Source organism: Panthera uncia, assembly GCF_023721935.1.
Source record: "Panthera uncia isolate 11264 chromosome D3 unlocalized genomic scaffold, Puncia_PCG_1.0 HiC_scaffold_8, whole genome shotgun sequence".
Taxonomy (NCBI): Eukaryota; Metazoa; Chordata; class Mammalia; order Carnivora; family Felidae; genus Panthera; species Panthera uncia.
The window spans coordinates 49209532-49228556 of record NW_026057586.1 but is presented as its reverse complement, the minus strand read 5'-3'; the positions used below and the strand labels follow the sequence as shown (position 1 = coordinate 49228556).

The following is a 19025-nucleotide window of genomic DNA, read 5'->3' as shown; positions in this document are numbered from 1 at the left end:
TAAGGTTGCATCTAAAAACAAGTACATTCCTCACCTTATTGCCTTGTCCAGTATCTAATTTAACAGGCATACAACACAGCTTTGCTGAATGAACAGATCTTTGTTTCTCACTTTATGGGACCTAATGGACTTCACTTTGCAGCACATTATCTCATTAAGAGCCTCAGACCATGTCTTCCCCATTTTTGTACCCTGAAAACACCCAGAAGGATAGATACACAGCAGACAAGAGCGGCTCAAAAATGATTTTGTTGGTCCAGGGCCACAGAGACAAATTCAAATCTTTCCCTTTAGAACATCTGTCATTTGTCCACAAGATTTCTAGAGGGCTGGACTAAGTGAGGAAATGTGAATCTTCACATCAAACTATTTACTATGAGGTGCTTGAGTAAGAATGTAAACATTTTATAATTTTAGTTTTTGAAATCATATTGATCTTGATTCCCTCCAGGACCCAACTCTTCGTAAAGCAAAGTGCAAGAGACCTTTTTTCCCCAAGTTCTCATAAAGTACTGACATTAGTGACATGATTATATTTATTTCCAGCATGACTTAATTATTTATAGTCTTAATATCATTCGCTATTAGTGACTCAAAATACACACAAAAAAGGCTTCTTTCAGTTTTGGTAGAATTGTCTTTGACCTGTTGGAGTGGTAAGGGATTGACAGTTGAAAACCTTCAAAAAAATTTCAGTGAATATGAGTTCTCACTCCAACTCACAGGTTTAACATCAGATTGAATGATGATTTTCTAAGAGGTGGAAGAACCTCTAACAAAAACTTTAGGGGCTAGAGGGAAAAAGGGCTGATTAAATAAAAAGATTTAAATAATATTTCTTCTATGTGAACTTTGACTGGCAAACAGGCATATAACATACCATCAATCCATTTCATGACAAAAGTAAATTTCTAAGTGAAAAAAAAAGCACCACTGTGCTGGTTAATTTGTTAATTTTTAACAGTTAATTTTTAAAGAAAATGTGTTTTCCATTAAAACTAATGTAAATACCTATTGATTTTAAAATATAGTAACTATAAAAGTTATAAAATATAACCTTAATTTCTATTAAAATAGAAATATATTACATATATTTTACTTATGATATAAGATCTGAATATACATAGACCAAGGGGATTCCCCTGGTTGTATAATTATGAGTCTTGTAAATTTCATTTTTTTGTTGTTGTTGTTTATCTGTATTTTTCCACAATGAACTTGTATGCACAGTTATTTTAAATAAAAAAGAATGTGCTTTTCATTATGAACCTATAAATCATTCTTTTAAAAATTAAGCTGTTGTCATTAATTTAAGTTTACTTACCAAGAGATTCTCCCCTGCCACTCCTCTGTTGTTAAAAACCACACATCTAAAAACCAGGAAAGTAATGTTTATTATTTTTACACACAATTCTTGCTCACAATATAATACATATTAAAATAATCTCAGTGGCACTGTTTTAGGGTACTAAAAGATGTTTAAAAATCTGTTCCAAAGACATGAGAATGTTTGACAATTTTATTTAAATGCACTAAAATATACTCCACTTCTCTAAGTTCAATATGTGAGTTCAAATCAGGAAATTGTATATTGAAGTGATGTTAAATTTTCCTACCAAAAGCAGAATTTTTACAACTTCTTCCTATACCTATGTGTAGGTTTTCAATACATGTTATTAAAACAATTCTAGATACAAATCAAATTTAAATGTTTTTGCCTCAAACTAAAAAAAAAAAAAAAAAAAAAAAAAAGTCCTCTACCTATTCTCTTTGTAACATTAATGAAGTATCTATTCCTATTCTAAGAAATAGCTAGTTAAAAAAAAAGAAAAGAAAAGAAAAGAAAGGCAGGAATAGTTATTTTTCCCTCAAGGCTCAGCAAACACAGAGACTGGAATTTTACCTGAGGTGAAAACATGACCACAGGTAGAGCTGCAAGGAACCTGGCACCTGAGCTTGTAGGAAGGGCCCCCACAACGCTACTGCTTGGTGTTCAGTGGACTTAGAGGAGGAAAGGCAAACTGTGTTTCCTATGATCTTGTTTGTCTCTCCCGGGTCAATGATCATATGTTAAGGGTTTAGAGCAGTGTTGGCTCACTGTAAGTACACAAGGAAAGTTAGCTATTAGTAGGAATGGTAGTTGTGGTGCCGTGGTAGCTTTAAAAAGCCATTTTGTATTTAAAATGTTTAATTCTCATTTAACTTTAAGTCAACCATAACACCAGATATGTATTTTTTGCCATCCTCAAACAAAATCCTGACTCGGGTCTGCAAGGATTCTCTTTGAGTAAGTGAATCTACATTCATTTGATTAAAATTCATTTTGGTGTTGTCTGTTTACTTATCCAATCAATCAAGGCCATTTAAGGTTCTAATTCCCTTCTTTCAGTGTGTTGCTGATCAGTGTATGGGTTAGGCCCAACTGAAAAAAAGGAAGTGTTTAAAATCTCAGAAATCTGACTTGAGATACAGCTGGATATATTACATTTTATTGACTAGTCAAAGAATGATCTTAAATATACTTTGAAAACATGCAGAAAAGTTGGAGTAGGATCAGTGTGGCCTTAATCTTTTCTCACTAGAAAGAATGGCAATGCAGACTGGACATAAGCAAAATTTAAGTTAGCCACATGCACTTACTTGCATAAGCACCTAGGTTACACAAGAATCAGGGCTAAAGTTAATTGTGATCTTGAACTTTGAAGCTCCTAGTCATCCAGAAAAGAACTACTTTTAGAAAGCAAGCACTAAATAAGGATAAAAATGGCTTCTCGGGCAAGATGTCATCATGTGACTGCCACTGAGAGAAGGGAATAGAACTGGTAAGGGCAAAGAAAACGATGATCTGCAAAATCATGAAAAAGCAGTGTATACATCTGGGATTTTCTTCCAAACTCAGACTGGGATATTTGTACTTTCCTTCAGGCAACTTTCAAAAGTGGATCACAGCTCTGGTATCTCTTGCTAGAGGAGGAAATGTACTGACCTCTCCATAGGCCTTTGTTCCTGACAGTGTTCAATAAGTAGCAGTCATCACTGTATATACTTCTAAGCCTTGGAAATTGGGCAGAAAGATAAGGAAGAATGAGGGAGCAAAGCAGCTACAGAGAAAGGCAGAATGATGGCTGCTGTTCTGTCCTTTATCCCATTCCAGTTGGTGACAAGTAACCAGTTTCTTTCATCTAATCTCCTTTTCTGCCCTGACAGTTATCAGGGAACACTTTACACATGAAGCTAAAAGAGCTGGTTGTGAAACAACTACTATTCCTAAGACTTTGATAAGCTTCTGTTATCTTTGTAATGGCTCTTTCCAAATAATTTTTACAAATTCTCCCAAACAATTTTAAAGGTTATGCATATGAGGAAAATTGTTCTGTAAAACTTATTTTTCCTATGTATTTTAGCTATTTAAATGTTCTTCTCAAAATAGGGAAAATATAAATAAATATCAAATAGAGAATGCATTTGGTATTAACCTTCTGTGACACTAAAACACATTAATTAGGAAAGAAGGTGAGTCTTCTTTAAAGAAGGTTAAATAAAGGGTAGAGAGCTACCTATAGCACAGGATTTCCCAACCTTTAGTGCTATGGACATTTTGGACCAAATAATAGGAGAAGTTGTCTAAAGCCCCCATGATTGAAAACCACTGTTACAGTAAGATGGACCAGATAGCCTTGAATCTGCTCAAGCCCAGTGATCTTCCAGAATAAAGGGATTTTACCAGATCACCTTAAATATTTTCCAGTTCTAGGATTATGTAAGTCTCTAAGTATAAGAACAGAAATAATAGTTGGAGGGTGGAGTAGGAGGAACATTCAAGATTACTATGCTGATTTCAGATAATAATAATAGATAAACATTATTTATTATATGCCAGGTACTTTACAAAAATATTAATATTGGAATGATTCATTCACTCAAAAATTTATTAAATAGACCATTTACTGAACTAAAGATTGAGTTAGAACTTATAGGAGAAAAGTCAAATATAAATATAAGGTTCCTAGCCTCAAAGAGAGGTATACTCTAGTTAGGTTGAAAAGAAATACATCATGTTTTCAGTTGAGTGACTACAATAAAAGTGATAACATAAGGCAGTATACAGTTCAATATCCAATGAATGGTGTAAATAATAAAGCTTTGTGAGATCAGGTTGGACAAAATTGATCAGGAAAGAATTCATGGAAAAGACCTATAAATAGTATGATGAAACTTGGAAAATGATAAAGATTTCAGAAGAAGGAAAGTATGAGATATAATATGGGTTGGAGGGGGCAGGGGGAGCAAAGATATAAGGTAGAAATGTATGAAATTTTCTAAGGGATGAGAAAATATATCATCTTATCAGAAACATGGCTATGTAGAGTATAACGATAGAAAGTAAGGATGGAAAAAATAGGTTAAGACCAAAATAGGTATAGAGTTCTGAATACCAGTTAAAGAAAAGATGACAAGAAGGTTCTGCTTCCAAACATGTCAGAGTAGATCCTATTAGGCCAATCCTTCCAAAGAATAATATCTATGAAGTCTTGATAAATTATAAAGGCAATGGAAAACAACCAAAGCAGGTAGAAACTAAATGAGAGTTGACACTTGTAAGAAAAAAATGGCATTGGATGAGTTTCTTTTTCTTTTCTTTTCTTTTTTTTTAACAGCTTTTTGCCCGAGGGGATGCACCAGTTTCTATTATTCAATGATGGATGAAAGTCAGATAGAAATGCTATTTCATGGGCTTGAGAAACCAGAAAACAGACTTTGGTGCAACTATAGCAGTTAGAAAATGAGGAGAAAGTCTCACAAAAGAGGGAGAGTCCTAAATTCTGGGTAAAAACTGGGTCCAAAGCTCTGCTAAGCCTTTATACATATGTGAGACTCCAAGCAATCAAATTAAGGCTAGAAAACCGAACAGAGATTTCAGCTACTTCTACCATAGAGGAGACACTTTGAAGTTTGAGTTGAGACAAACTGTCTGCCTGATAAGACAAACAAACAAACAAACAAACAAACAAACAAAAATCAGTACTATTTGGAAAAATATAACAGAATCCAGAGTCTCTACAATGGATTATTCAAACTGTCTACAACACAAGCCAAAATTACTAGATCAGGAAGCAAACAAGAAAACATGGCCAATACTCAAGAGATAAGATAATCAATGTAACTGACCCTGAGATGGTCCACATGTTAGAATCAGTAGATGTGATTTAAAGCAGCTATTATAACTATGCTCAAGGACATAAAAGGAAAATAAGCTTGTAATGAGTAAAAAAAAATAGGAAATCTCAGCAGAGAAATAAAACCTATTAAAAATGGAAATTCTAGGTCAGAAAAATATAGTATATGAAATAACAAATTCACTTGATTTGTAAATTACAGTTCTAACATAAAGATGAAAGAGAAATAAAGATTCAAAAAAATGAATAGAACATTGGTGATTTGTGGTACATTATCAAAAGATCTAACACACATGTATGTAACTGTGGGTCCAGAAGAAGATGAGAGAGAGAATGGGGCAGAAAAATATTTGAAGAAATAATGGCCAAGCTTTTTCCAAGTTTGATAATAAGACAAAAAACACAGAGTCTCAAAAAAAGAAAGAGAAATGCTAGGAAAATAAAGGAACAACAAACAACAAAAAACCAGAAAGCAAAGACTATAATGGTAAACCTATATCCACCATATCAATAATTACATTAAATGTAAATGGACGAAAAATCCTATTAAAATCAAGAAATTATCAGACTGGACGAAAAAGGCGAGGCCCAACTATATGCTATCTACAAGCAATATACTTTAAATATAAAGATACAGATACTTTGAAAGTTGAAGTTTGAAAAAAAAAATGTACATGGTAAGTTTAAGAAGGCTAGTGTAGCTACAGTAATATCAGATAGACATCACAACCAGAGATAAAGAAAGACATTGCATAATGGTGAAAGAATTAATTCATAGGAAGACTAACAACCATAAATATATCTATGACTAATAACACAGCTTCCAAATACATGAAGCAAAAATGACAATTAAATGGGAGAAATAGAAAATCCATAATCATAGTTGATTTCAACATCCTTCTATCAATGAAAAAAAAGTTAGGAAAGATATAAAGAATCTGAATAACACTATCAACTATCTTAACCTAATTTACATTTATACAACATTATATCCAATAGCATAATACACATTATTTATTAAAAAAAATTTTTTTTTTAATGTTTATTATTGAGAGACAGAGAGACACAGAGCATGAGCAGGGGAGGGGCAGAGAGCAAGGGAGACACAGAATCCGAAGCAGGCTCCAGGCTCTAAGCTGTCAGCACAGAGCCTGATGCGGGGCTCGAACTCACAAACTGCGAGATCATGACCTGAGCCGAAGTCGGTCGCCTAACCAACTGAGCCACCCAGGCACCCCAATACACGTTATTTTTAAAAAATGGTAACACTTAAACATTTCTGACCTCACTAATGTCATAAAGATATTAGAACAGATGAATGTAACTCATGTATCTTTTTCTAGAATGTAACGCATCAGAAATCAAACATGATAATTAACAGGAATATATTGACTGTATTACATACCCAACTCCTGATTACCACATAGTAATGGAGAATAGTGAAACTTAATCCATAATTCAAGAACCCCATTCTCTTGTTTCAACTCTTTCCCTATAAAATCTATTCCCTGAGTAGGAAACATGACATGTTTGCCTGTCATGTCTTGAATTTCTCTGATGAAATGGAATCTTATGATATTATAGGTCTACATTATCCTGATAGGCAATAATCATGGGGTTTGAGGAGCTATTTTCCCAAGCCAAGAGCCATCTGAGTAAAGGAGAATTTTGAAGAATGAACAATATTTCAAAGAGCCTAAAAAACAATCATACATTTCTCTGTAACAAGGCTATACAGTTGAAGTACCTTGTCACACACTAACTGTCAAACTTTGGTGAAATTATGAACACTGTAGTTTTGTTTTTGGTTGGTAAAATGAGTATGATGATAATACAGCTCTTGGAATTAGGTACATGTTAAGTAAGATAACCTAAGTATAGCACCTGGTATGGGGCCTATCATGTGGCAGGCACTCAACAAAGCTAAATTTAGTTAGTAGTAAACCAAAATGGCAATTCTGGTTATCTCTTGCTGGTCATAAGCTCTGAGTGGTCCTATGAATTTTAAAAAAAAGTTCATAATTAGTACAATTCACTTTTTAGGTATAATATTTCAAAACCAGTAGCCACAAGAGGGAAAAAGAGTCAAAGTTATCCTTCATGTGAGGCCACTGAAAACCTTATACAACTAGCATTAAGTTCTCTTTTATAATATTTTATTGGAATCTTCTCCACTGCCCCGCCCCCAGCTCTCCCGTCTTCCCTAACATTTACTCAGTTGCTTTCTGATGTTCTCAGATTTTATCTTACTCATTTGAATTCTAGCTGGGTTTCTTTGGTATTTCTGTAGATTCTGTCAACTAAAGAACTATTTAATAATAAAAGTGTTCTACATTAATAGTATGAACTTATAGGAATCATTCCAGTGTCACAGATCACTGCTGGCAGCTTTATGACCCAAACTGGAGTCAGAAACATGTATGTGTAGGAGTTGTGGGAGGGTGGATGGGCTAAATGGGTAAGGGGCATTAAGGAATCTACTCCTGAAATATTATTGCACCATATGCTAACCAACTTGGATGTAAACTAAAAAAAAAAAAAAAGAAACATGTATGCATTCCAAGATATAGATTCCAGTGGCCACTCCACCTTAGCTAGGCATTATCCTCTCCCTGCACCACTCACTGTCTGGCCAGGCACACTGCTGTCTCAGGTTCCCCTGGGATGGTTTCTTGCCTGGTAGTAGGGCCCAGGCACTAAGTACCTCATTTCTACCTAACCAGACTAAAAGAGTATGACTCTTCCCTACACCAAAGACATAATTCACTCCTTTAAAGAAAAAAAGTTAATATTTAAAAAAAAAAATATTTCTTTTAAAAAAAGCTACTACTTTTTAAAATGTTCACTGGGGAAAAACCTTCACATATATACATGTAATCCTGGCAATCCTATGAGGTATAGTTATCTTTATGAATGAGAAGACTGAGGTACAGAGTTATTGAATAATTTGGCCGTGGATACACAGGAAGTGTTTGACAGAACTGGGACTTGAATCCAAGCAGACCTGACTCAATAATCCACTTAACCACCCCACTCAGAGGCCCTGGGCTACCTAAGCTAGTAACATTAAAGTCTCTTTTTCCAAAGACGAGTGCGAGTGCTCTGAACACAGAGTACCCTTTGAGTGCATGCCAGCTCAGATAAAAAAATAAAATAAAATAAAGCTTTATCCCCAAAACTTTGTGAATCATTGTATAATGGAACATCTAACAATTAGTTCCCTAGGGAATGAGACTCCTTGTCAGTATCCACTATAACTTTTTCTATAAATACCATTAAATAAGCTAAGCTCTTCACCCAGTGCTTTCCATTATGCATGATTTCATCTAGCCAGTCTCATGAATAATCAGTTAACTGAACTCATTTTCAAAACTTTAAAAGCCAAATTGTTTTAACAACAGCAAAAACTTACAAAAATATGTTTAGATAAAAACATTCTGGAGTTAATTTAAAATGACTTCTTACCTAAGGTACTGCTTTTACACTGGGGAGTAGTCAGAATTTGCCCTTTTGTTCCATGCCTCATTTTCCTTAGTTCAGCCTCCCCTTCCTTCCTCCCTCAGGAAGAGTCAGTAGATGACCTGCAAGTGCCCTTCTGATACTGCAGGAAAATCTAAGTGTCACCTAAAGCTTAGTTATCTACTGGTGATACCTGACCTAAATCAAAATGCACAGATCCAAACTCCAAACTGGAAAGCAAAGGAACATGTAGAAACTAGTCAAATTTTAACTGCTTTTAAATCATCTCCCACTTCAAGTTCCTCTCAAAACTATAAATGATGGACAATGGCATCCTTGCTACCAATAGGTGGCCCTGCATTGGAAGATCTTAATCCTGTTAAACCACATTAAAATGTCAGTGGTTTCTGTAAGTAGTTTGAAAAATGTAGCAAGAAAAACAAAAAGAAGATAGTAATAAAAAATGCAGTAAGAAAGAAATTTCTCGAAACAAACACCCACAATCTTGAAAAATCCCTCTATTAATCCTTCTGCTCTTTTCCAAATCCTCTCCTGTTTCCCTCCTTCCTCTGTCAAACTTAAAAGATATGTGATCCACCCCACTCTTTTCTCCTGAGGTCTTCTTAGCCCTCAGCAGTTGGACTTCCTTCCTCATTGCTCTGCTGAATCTTCTCCAGTACTGCTTTATCTGTCCTCATTCTCCTTGCTCTTTCGTTCGCCTCTGGCACTTCTGACCTGTTCCTTCCCTGCTTAAACTGTCTTACTTGGTGTCTGATATTCCAGAGTCCTCACACTTGCAACACTGACCACTAAGTGCTAGAGACTGCCAGTTATCTCCCAGTATCCATGCTCCTCTTCTTCCTCAGTCACAGAATCTCCTAGTGTCACTTGAGTATATGACTGCTCAAAATAACGATTTCACTTCGAGCCTCCCTTGTGGCTGAGGAAGAGCAGGTCCATATGATACAAGCAAGAGTGGTGTGCACAATTGCTGGAAAGCATCCTTAAATGAAGATGGTGCATTCTCTAGTCTTTTTTCTCCTTCTCGGATGTTGGGGTACAGTTGTGATGGCTGGAGCTAGAGCAGCCATAGGTTATGAAGCAACACTTCCTGATACAGGCTATAGAGCCCTGGTCTACCTTCTCAGAGAGAGAGAGAGAGAAATAAACTTCTCATGAGAGAGAAATAAACTTGTAACTTTTTAAAGTCACTGTTATTTTGAGTTTTCTTTTACTTGTAGTCAATCCTGGTTCTCATGAATGCATTTCTTCCCAGCTACTGCATACATACTCCTTATCGCTTCAGCTAGACTGTATGCTCTTTGGGAATATAGGTTCTGATAAAAATACTTAATGACTGACCTAGATTTCAATGGATTTATTATGATATAATTCTGGATGGGCCACTCTTTTTAATACTAGTTGGGGGTGGAACAAAATAGTAGATGAAGGCTCTCAATAAAAGAGGCCAAAGTAAAAGATGATTTAGATGTTCTCAGAGTTACTGTTTTACTCCCTTCTTTTTAGTAGTCGTCCTAAAAATTAATTCAGACAATGGGAAAAAGACTTAAGAAAACAGATATTATTCAGGTACATAAAATAATATCGATTAGGCTGTGTTACCAAATAGAGGTTTTTTAAAGAACAAACCTTGAGTGAACGAATGGGATTTCTAACTACTTTATCAATCATAGAGGTGTAACTTTTTCTCCAGTTCTCTGATTTCTATGAGAGAAGCTTCTCTAAACACACTCCTGGCTTCCTGGCCTCGCTTACTTTACTCATTCTCCAGGAGATGGAGGGCTTATCTGATTGATAAAATTTGGAAGAATGACTAGGGCTATCTGGTTCAGCAATTCTCTTCTCCCCCTCAGGGACAAGTTTGTCCAAGGAATACATACTGCATTTGGCCCATGAAGATGAACAGGCAGGTAGACTATGTATTCCCCTTTCAATTCAATTTGACTTCTTAGTTAGTAAAGCCTTTGCTCACAGTGATCTTAAATGAACTTTAGCTTAGTTCCTATCCCATCCATTCTTAATTCTGAATTGGTGAAACTTAAAAGGTCTGTGTCTGTCAGTTTTCAGGCACAGGAAAAAAAAATTTTTTTTTAATTTTTTTTAACATTTATTTATTTTTGAGAGACAGAGAGAGACAGAGCATGAGCGGGGGGAGGGGCAGAGAGAGAAGGAGACAGAATCTGAAGCAGGCTGCAGGCTCTGTCAGCATAGAGCCTGATGCAGGGCTCAAACCCACAAACTGTGAGATCATGACCTGAACCGAAGTCGGATGCTCAACTGACTGAGCCACCCAGGCGCCCCAAAAACAAAATTTTTAACAGCAACAATAGCAAACCCTTATGTTTCACTTATCAATACACCAGGAGTTAAGTTCTCCTTAATGTTTAAATCACATCTCAGCAGTGAAGCAACAACAGTTCCCTGGCTACCTGACAAAATTCATGAGTCTCCCTACAAATTCAACCTTTCCACAAGATAGTAACTGGGGCCTGAAGGCAAATATACCCCCACCGTATTGGGGTGTTCATACTGCCTATGAAATTCTATTGCGTAAGAGACATAACGACACAATCCAAGCATTCCTGTAAGGAAACTAGGTGTTTATATTTCCCAAGAGGTAGGTTTGCTTGTACTTGTTCTTTAAATTATAAAGTGTTCTAGTCTGATTAGGGAAACATTATGAAAGACCACTTTGGCTCAGGTCACTAAACCAAGTACTTTATACATTCTAATTCATTTAAACTCTCTGTAGGAAGTGAGAAGCTGTAATTGGGGAAGTTAAAAATTAATTACAAAGGTCTCTCAGTAAGTGGAAGTTCCAACACTTGAACCTAGGCCCAGCTCCAAAGACCCTGCACACACCACTATATTATACAGTCTCAAAGGACTCAATGCAAGCCTTATGGCAAAGTTCCAGATCTTTTCTTTTACTTCAGTGGTCCTTGGCACTACCTTGCTATCTGTGGTATGATGCAAAAATATTTTGTAGGCCTTCCTATCAAGAGGTGGAGTTTATTTCTCTACCCTTTGACTCTGGGCTGACACACAAGACTTGCTTTAACTGGAATGTGGCAGAAGCAACATCAGGAGAGTTCTTAGCATGAGTGTCAAGAAGCCTTGCAGCTTTTGCTTTTGTACTCTTGGAACCCTCTGCGACCAAATGAACAAACTCAGAGCCTGATGGTGAATGAGAGACCACATGGAGCTGAGATGAGTCATCCCTGCTGAGGGCCCCCATGCAGGGAGTTGTCCTGGCTGCTGACCTCAAATGCACAAATGATCCCGGCCAAGACCAGGACCACCTAGCTTTGCCCAGCCCAAATTCTTGGGCCACAGAATTGTGAGCAGAATGGTGGTAGTTTTTAGCTACTAAGTTTTGGGATAGTTTGTTATACAGCAAAAGCTAACTGATACATCTTCTCAGCCACCCCTCCTAATTAAAAACAAATGGAGATAGGACCAAAGGCCACTGAAAAGTTTACTGACCACTGCTTATACATGTACTCTGCTATTTTCAAGTCCAGTCTAATTCACTGTTAGAGTTCCCTAAACCCAAATAAGCTGGGTCTTCAAGCAGCTGACAATGACCTGATCTATCTTTCTCTTCTCTTAGGCTCCTTGTGGCAAGGTCAACTTCTCACAACTCTTTGTATCTAGCACAAAACCTTCCTTTTATCACAGATTCACAATAAAATGTCCAAATCAGTAGAAGAGATATTAACCCTTAGGGGAGTTAGAACTTTGAAGCTTTGAAGCACAGTGTAATGATAGTCATAGTCATAAAATTTAGCAACTTTTGCAAGGGGTGGAAAAAAGCCTTGTGGACTGGCAACTCCAGGGCTTATGAGATTTAGTCCTTGAGTTTCAACTACATTGTTTTTAAAAGCACTTCCTAAGTCTTGAGAGACAGCTCAGGCCAAGTACAGAATCAGCAATTTAAATATGCACAGAAGGCTTTATGATCTATACTTTTTGAGCATGACTAAGTTTTAGCAAAAAATTGGAATCAAGCCTCACACTTAACTGGATGGTGCTAAACATGGAATAATGATGAATTCCTGATATTAGTGCAAGTTTCACTGGAACAATAATTCTAGAACACCTATCAAAATGTCTGAGAGATTGTCATTTCATGGACAAAATAGGCTTTATCTGTAAAAGATCAGACTTAACTTGTGAAAATTGAGTTAGCTCTTATGGCATTTCCCCATTTATACAAAAATGTTTTTATTAATATAAACTCCACATCAATTTTTCACACAGAGTGTTTCAAGTTTAACAAAGGACACAACTCTACTTTAAATGCACCTCAGAGTGTTCCATTACAATAATTACTATCAGCTTAAAAAGGCGACACAAAAAAGCAGTACTTTTCACAATGATTCTGCTTTAAGATATTAAAGCTGAACCTGAAACTTAAGGTTACTAAGTCACTTGCAAAAAATTAAATTGTACTTGGTGACTGAGTTGAATAATGGCTACTCAAAAATGCTGTGGCATCCTCAATTGGACATTAGTCATGTGCACCTACAAACTCAGATGGACAGAAGAAGCATAGATCACCTTTGGAAAAAGAAAGATCACCTACAAGCCGATTTTGGATATTTTTTACATTTGGGATCTAAGCCAATGAGATAAGATTAGTAGATTCAGGGCTCAAATATGGAATGAAACATGAAGGTCACCATCTACTCTCTCAGTGGTTTGTAATGGCTATTTTCCATAGCACTCCCTTCAGTGGGCCTACTGCTCCTCAGACCTGGGTCCTATGTCAATTCCTAGATGATACTAATTTCATTCATTCATTCATTCAACCAAAATCTGCTGAGTGCCTACTATGCGAAATGCTATTTCCTGTGAGATGATTGTTATGCATCTTCCTGGAAAAAAAAAAAGGCAAAAGAGGAAGCAGAGAAAAATAATAATCTAGGGAAACGCTTAATCCATGCAAGAAATAACAAGTTTTTCTGAAACAAACATGTAGATAGATTTGTGCTTCATTTAGAATGAATTAAGTAAAAAATGGAATAAATCTTTTACTGGTACCTGTATCCCAATTCTTCACTAAGATGGATCATATGAAGGATATATGATTCCTTGCTTGTTCCAGTGAGGCCGGGCAACAGTAAGATAGTAGGCCTGGTGGTGGCATCCCTATAACACTTACTATTACAATTATCAAACCAGTCCAGTGAAATCTGTCCTCCATCTGCAGTTTTAATAAGTTCACTAGAAGAAATAGAGGACATACTCGTTAAATGTTTCAAGTCATGCTTTAATATTAGTGTCTTTTTTTTTAATGTTTATTTTTGAGAGAGTGAGAGAGAGAGAAACAGCATGAGCAGGGGAGGGGCAGAGAGAGAAGGAGACACAGAAATCCGAAGCAGGCTCCAGGCTCCAAGCTGTCAGCACAGAGTCTGACACGGGGCTCAAACTCACAAACCGTGAGATCATGACCTGAGCTGAAGTCGGATGCTTAACCAACTGAACCACCCAGATGCACCAATATTAGTGTCTTAATTTTATAAATATATGACATGATTTGGTCATCTGAAGTTTTTTTCAGCATTCACTAACACACACACTTATATCCCTTTGTCTTATTACAAGAATGATATGACATTAGTACCATAAAGTATTTCCAGCAATATCACAAAAAGGTAGCATATAAAAATGAACTGCTAAATACTTCAAATATTTATCTTAATCATTTCCTCATTACTCTAAAATACCCAGCATTTAACCCCTATTTGATTGAGGTCACCCAAATAATTCAGTAGGGAATTATGAATAAGTAAAATACTGATCTGATCACTGCTCTGGTCCTTTGACTTAACAATGCAGTCTCCCACAGAGTATATTATAAAATTTGTTTCTTAAATATTTTAAAGTATTTCTCACATAGTATGCATGAACTTAAAGATTTTTCTCAAATAAATAGTGCAAGTTCCAGGCAACAAAAGGAACTCCAGAAGGACTAGATGACTCAGGGAAATTAATATTAGGCATCATCTAAATCTCCGGGTTACTGATAAATTCTGGACCATATCTTTAACACCTCAAGGACATTATCATCAAGAACCCATTTGCTTATTAATATGAAGTCCTTTTACAGGAGTCCATCATTAATTAGGATTTGGCAACATCCAAATTAATTGGCATCCTTCTCGACCCCATCCCCACTCCTAGCATCAATGAATTGGTGCATATCATCAAAGGATCTAGGTCCTTAGGGACAGACACATGCCAAACTAGAAAAGAGTAACTCAAAAACACTTCTCTAGAAATAAACCATTTACATCAAGGCACACACAAAAACAATGGTGAACGGCAATACCTGAATATTTTCCTGCAGCTGTGTGTGTGTGGAGGGGAGCACACCTTCCACTTTCGTTCCCCCTTTCTTTTCTATATGTTTACTAACGAGAGGTTAATCAAGAACTGGGAGTATGCAGGAAAAACCCGGTGGTTTTGCAGAAATGACTGAAAAATGGAAATATACTTACTTCCTGTACTGCACCGGGGGTTTGGAAGTGATGAAAGGTCTCAGGAGTGTCTGTCCTCGACTCTCCCAGCACCAGACCGTGGGGTAGTACGTTTCTGTCACCACGGGACAGTGGTCCTGAAGGAAGCGGTTGAAACTCTCACCCCCCGTCACTAACTGGGGCTTCTGTGGGGAAAGCCGGTATTATAGTGAAGGGTCTAGAACAAAGTTTCTGCCAACCGTAAACCAGAAATGAGCAGACTCGTCCCTCGCCCGCACGTTCCCTTCGATTACATCTTCTTCTAGAAGCCTGACAAAAATAATTCGCAGTCACAACGGACTTAAAGAGAGGTTTACCAAACTCTTGAAGGGGAAGGCGAGAGCTGAGATAAGGGAGTCCTTGTCAGAAGTGCTACAGCATTGCCAGCCCCGCGAATGGTGACAGGGCAGCCCCGCCGCGCCTAGGTCAGCCGGGTCCTGGCTGCAGTCCGAGGACCCCGGCCGAACCCACAACACGCCGACAAGGGCTGGCCCGCTTTCCCGCGCGCGCTCAAAGGGCGTCCATCAGATATCGGGGAAAGGGCGACAACTCAAGCAGCACTCCAGGACGACCCCAGCCACCCGTCCCTCCAGCGGCAGCTCCAGCTTCACCAGCTGCTGTCCCTCCCAGCAGAGCTGCCCGCGGCCCTGCGCCCCGGCGCCCGCGCCAACCCCCGGCTCACCTTGGCAATGCTGCTCAGGTAATAGAAGGCGTAAGCGACGCTGAAGCCCAGGATCAGGGATAAGCCCACACCCGAGCCGAAGAACCCAACCCGGACTTGGTGCTCCAAGTAGAGAGAGAGCTCCCGGGACAGCATCCGCAGGTCCATAGCTAAGCGCTGCATGGCCCTGTGGCGGGAGGCCAACCAGCCGGCGAGCCAGCGAAAGCGGCGCGGGGCTGCGGCGGACCCTCGACCAGAGCGTCTCTAACCGGGCAGAGAGCGGCTTCCGCGAGCGGGCGCGGCCGAGCGGCCCCAGGAGGCGTAACACAGCTGCCAGACGCCGCCGGCTCCGCCCCGGCTTCCCTGGAACCGCCCCCTCCGCCAGCCACTCAGGAACCTTCCAGAGGAGCGGTACCAAGCGCGGCCCCCGTGCGGTGGCGGACCCGGTCTCCCGGTCTGGTCCAGGCATTCCGGGCGACACCCTCCCCTGCTTCCCCCTCCCCTCCCCCCGCCCCAAGGGTGGGGAGCAAGGAAGCATCGGCTTTGGAGAAGGAAATGGGCCTGGCAGTGCGCATTCAGGGCCGGGGCCGGCCAGCAGCCCCAATGACCTTGAACGATTACGCACGGTGGTGGGTCTCAGTGAATCCTTACTGTAAACTAGAGGTTTAGAGTGCCCAGGAAGTGTGCCTTAGATTAAAAAATTGGGGGAGTTAATGCCAAAGATACGCTAGAAGAATGCGCTGTGTAGTGGAAAGAAAAATCCTACATCTCCCAGAAAGTTGTGTTTCCCCTGAAGACTATCAAAAGAGAAAAAATATTCTGTAAACGTCCGATAGTGAGGACATTCATAATTTAAATCTCTCTGAATCCTTTTAGTTAAGTATGCCTTGAATGAGAAGTGGTTACCTAAAATAAGAAGACCAAGAAAATGAACTAGAATTCAAAAATTTTTAAAGCCTATTTGTGGTTCATTAGTGCTTTGAGCTTCTAGACTTACAGAAAATCAGTTACCTAACGTAGGGACAGGAAGCCACTTATGAATGAAGTAGGTTTTCCTAGGTTTATTTATGGCAACATGACTAAAGCTGGAAGATACAGGCATATAAAAGTGCAGGAAGATGTAAAATCTGTTATTATGAACTCCTCCCACTTAGAAGTAACAAGAGTGGCAAGACTTAAACAGGCAAAAAGGAAAAGGTAAGGGCTGTATAGACATGAAAAATTTCACAGTATTGTTCATTAATTATAGAAATTAGTGATAGAGAAATGGAATGGGCCAGAAGTAAGCAATTTATTTGGCTTTGATTTGGTCACTGTAACTTGATGGTTGTCCATACCCAGAATGATTTAGTTGCGTTCACTGAGCCTGTTGTTTTTTGTTTTGCCTTTTTTTTTTTATCTGTATTATAAGAATTTCTACTTTATAGAGTCTTTGGGATGACTGAATGAAGTAATGTATGTGACTGAATGAAGTAATGTATGTGACTGAATGAAGTAATGTATGTGCTGAGTATAAGTAATTCTCTTTCATTCACTGGCTCTTGCATCTGAGCACAGCCAGAAAACACATAACACATGCTGGTTGCCATATTTGACAATTTACATGCAAAATTCTTTATAATGCCTGCACCCACCTTCTTCTGCCCCGCCCATCAATAAATACATATATATTTCATTTGCTTAAGTGAAAATACTGAAAATGCTTCATTAGCATAATGGTGTGTAGAAAGCATGCTGACCTGGGAGTAAACAACTCTGAACCCACCAAACTTAGGCAAACCATTTACTCTTTTGGACCCTCAATTCCTTGACTGTAAAATAAGATGGCTGAGATTGAAGATACCAAACTTTCTTTCCTGTTAGAAGAACATTCACAAACTTCCTTAAGATAAGAATATTCCAATTTAGGGGCACCTGGGTGGTTCAGTTGCTTGAGGTCCAGCTTCAGTTCAGGGGCATGATCTCACAGTTTGTGGGTTCAAGCCCTGTGTCCAGATCTGTGCTGACAGAGCCCGGAGCCTGCTTCGGGTTCTGTGTCTCCCTATCTCTCTCTACCCATCTCCCACTTGTGTGTGCACACAGGCTTTCTCTTTCAAAAACAAACAAACAAACAAACAAACAAACAAGAATATTCCAATTTAGATGAAGAAATGAGAGCTTATATCCCACCATGACCCCCAATGACTTCTTCCACCTGGTGTCCATGCCTGTGTATAATTCCTTCTCCTTGAGTGCAGATAGGACCAGTGAATTATTGCTAACCAAAAGAATATGGTAAAAGTGAGGAGATGTCACCACTTCTGTGATTACATTATCTTATGTGACGCTAGCTTACTAGACTGGAGCTAAAGCCTTTCCTGCTACCTTGAGGAAGCAGACAGCCATATGAACCACTCGTGGAGAGGACCACATAGCAGGGAACTAGTGGCACCTTCCAGGATTTTTCAGGGGGAGGGGTGTCTGTAGCTGACAACCAGCAAAAAGATGGGGACTTTAATCCTACAACTGCAAGGAAATGAATTCTGCCAACACTCTAAATAAGCTTAGAAGCAGATTCTTCCTCAGTCAAGCCTCCAGATGAAAACACAGCCTGTCTAACATCTTGATAATAGCCTTGTGAGACCTGGAGCAGAGCCCCAGTTAGGCTGTGCTTGGACCTCTGATCCACGGAAACCGTTAGATAGTAAAAGTGTTGTTTTAAGTGCTAAATTTGTGGTAATTTGTTATGCAGCAATAGAAAAACCTAATAGAGAATATAAAAAGGTCCTACAAAAGCATTCAAATATTAATAAATATCAGTGACTCATTTTTGCCTATCAATATACAGTTGACCCTTGAACAGCATGGGGGCTAGAGGTGCCAACCCCTGCACAGGCAAAAATCTGTGTATAACTTTTGACTCTTCAAAAACTTAACTAATAGCCTATTGTTGATGGAAGCCTACTGATAGCACAAACAATTGATTAACACATATTTTGTATGTTATATGTATTATATACTATATTCTTGTGATAAAGTAAGCTAGGGAAAAGAAACGTTATTAAGAAAGTCATAAGGAAGAAAATCACAGTACCATATCGGTTTTTAAATTATTATTTTAGAGAGAGCATGCAAGTTGGGGAGAGGGACAAAGGGAGAGATAGAAAAAATCTTAAGTAGGCTCCATGCTCAGCACGGAGCCTG

General features: G+C 38.5%; 1 protein-coding gene across 2 annotated transcripts in view; it reads right to left on the bottom strand.

The window, feature by feature from the left end:
* Window positions 1–16102, bottom strand: part of ABHD3 (abhydrolase domain containing 3, phospholipase) — a 38243-nt gene extending 22141 nt beyond the window's left edge. Inside the window, exons 1-4 of one of the 2 annotated variants that reach the window (XM_049619671.1) lie at window positions 15864–16102; window positions 15164–15327; window positions 13704–13886; window positions 1325–1370 (exon numbers count right to left, since the gene is read on the bottom strand). In XM_049619671.1, the coding sequence (XP_049475628.1) occupies window positions 1325–1370; window positions 13704–13886; window positions 15164–15327; window positions 15864–16025 (555 nt within the window). In that variant the 5' untranslated portion in view covers window positions 16026–16102. The remainder of the gene's footprint in view (window positions 1–1324; window positions 1371–13703; window positions 13887–15163; window positions 15328–15863) is intronic. The other variant, XM_049619672.1, reaches the window with a different exon arrangement.
* Between the last annotated feature and the right edge of the window lie 2923 nt (window positions 16103–19025).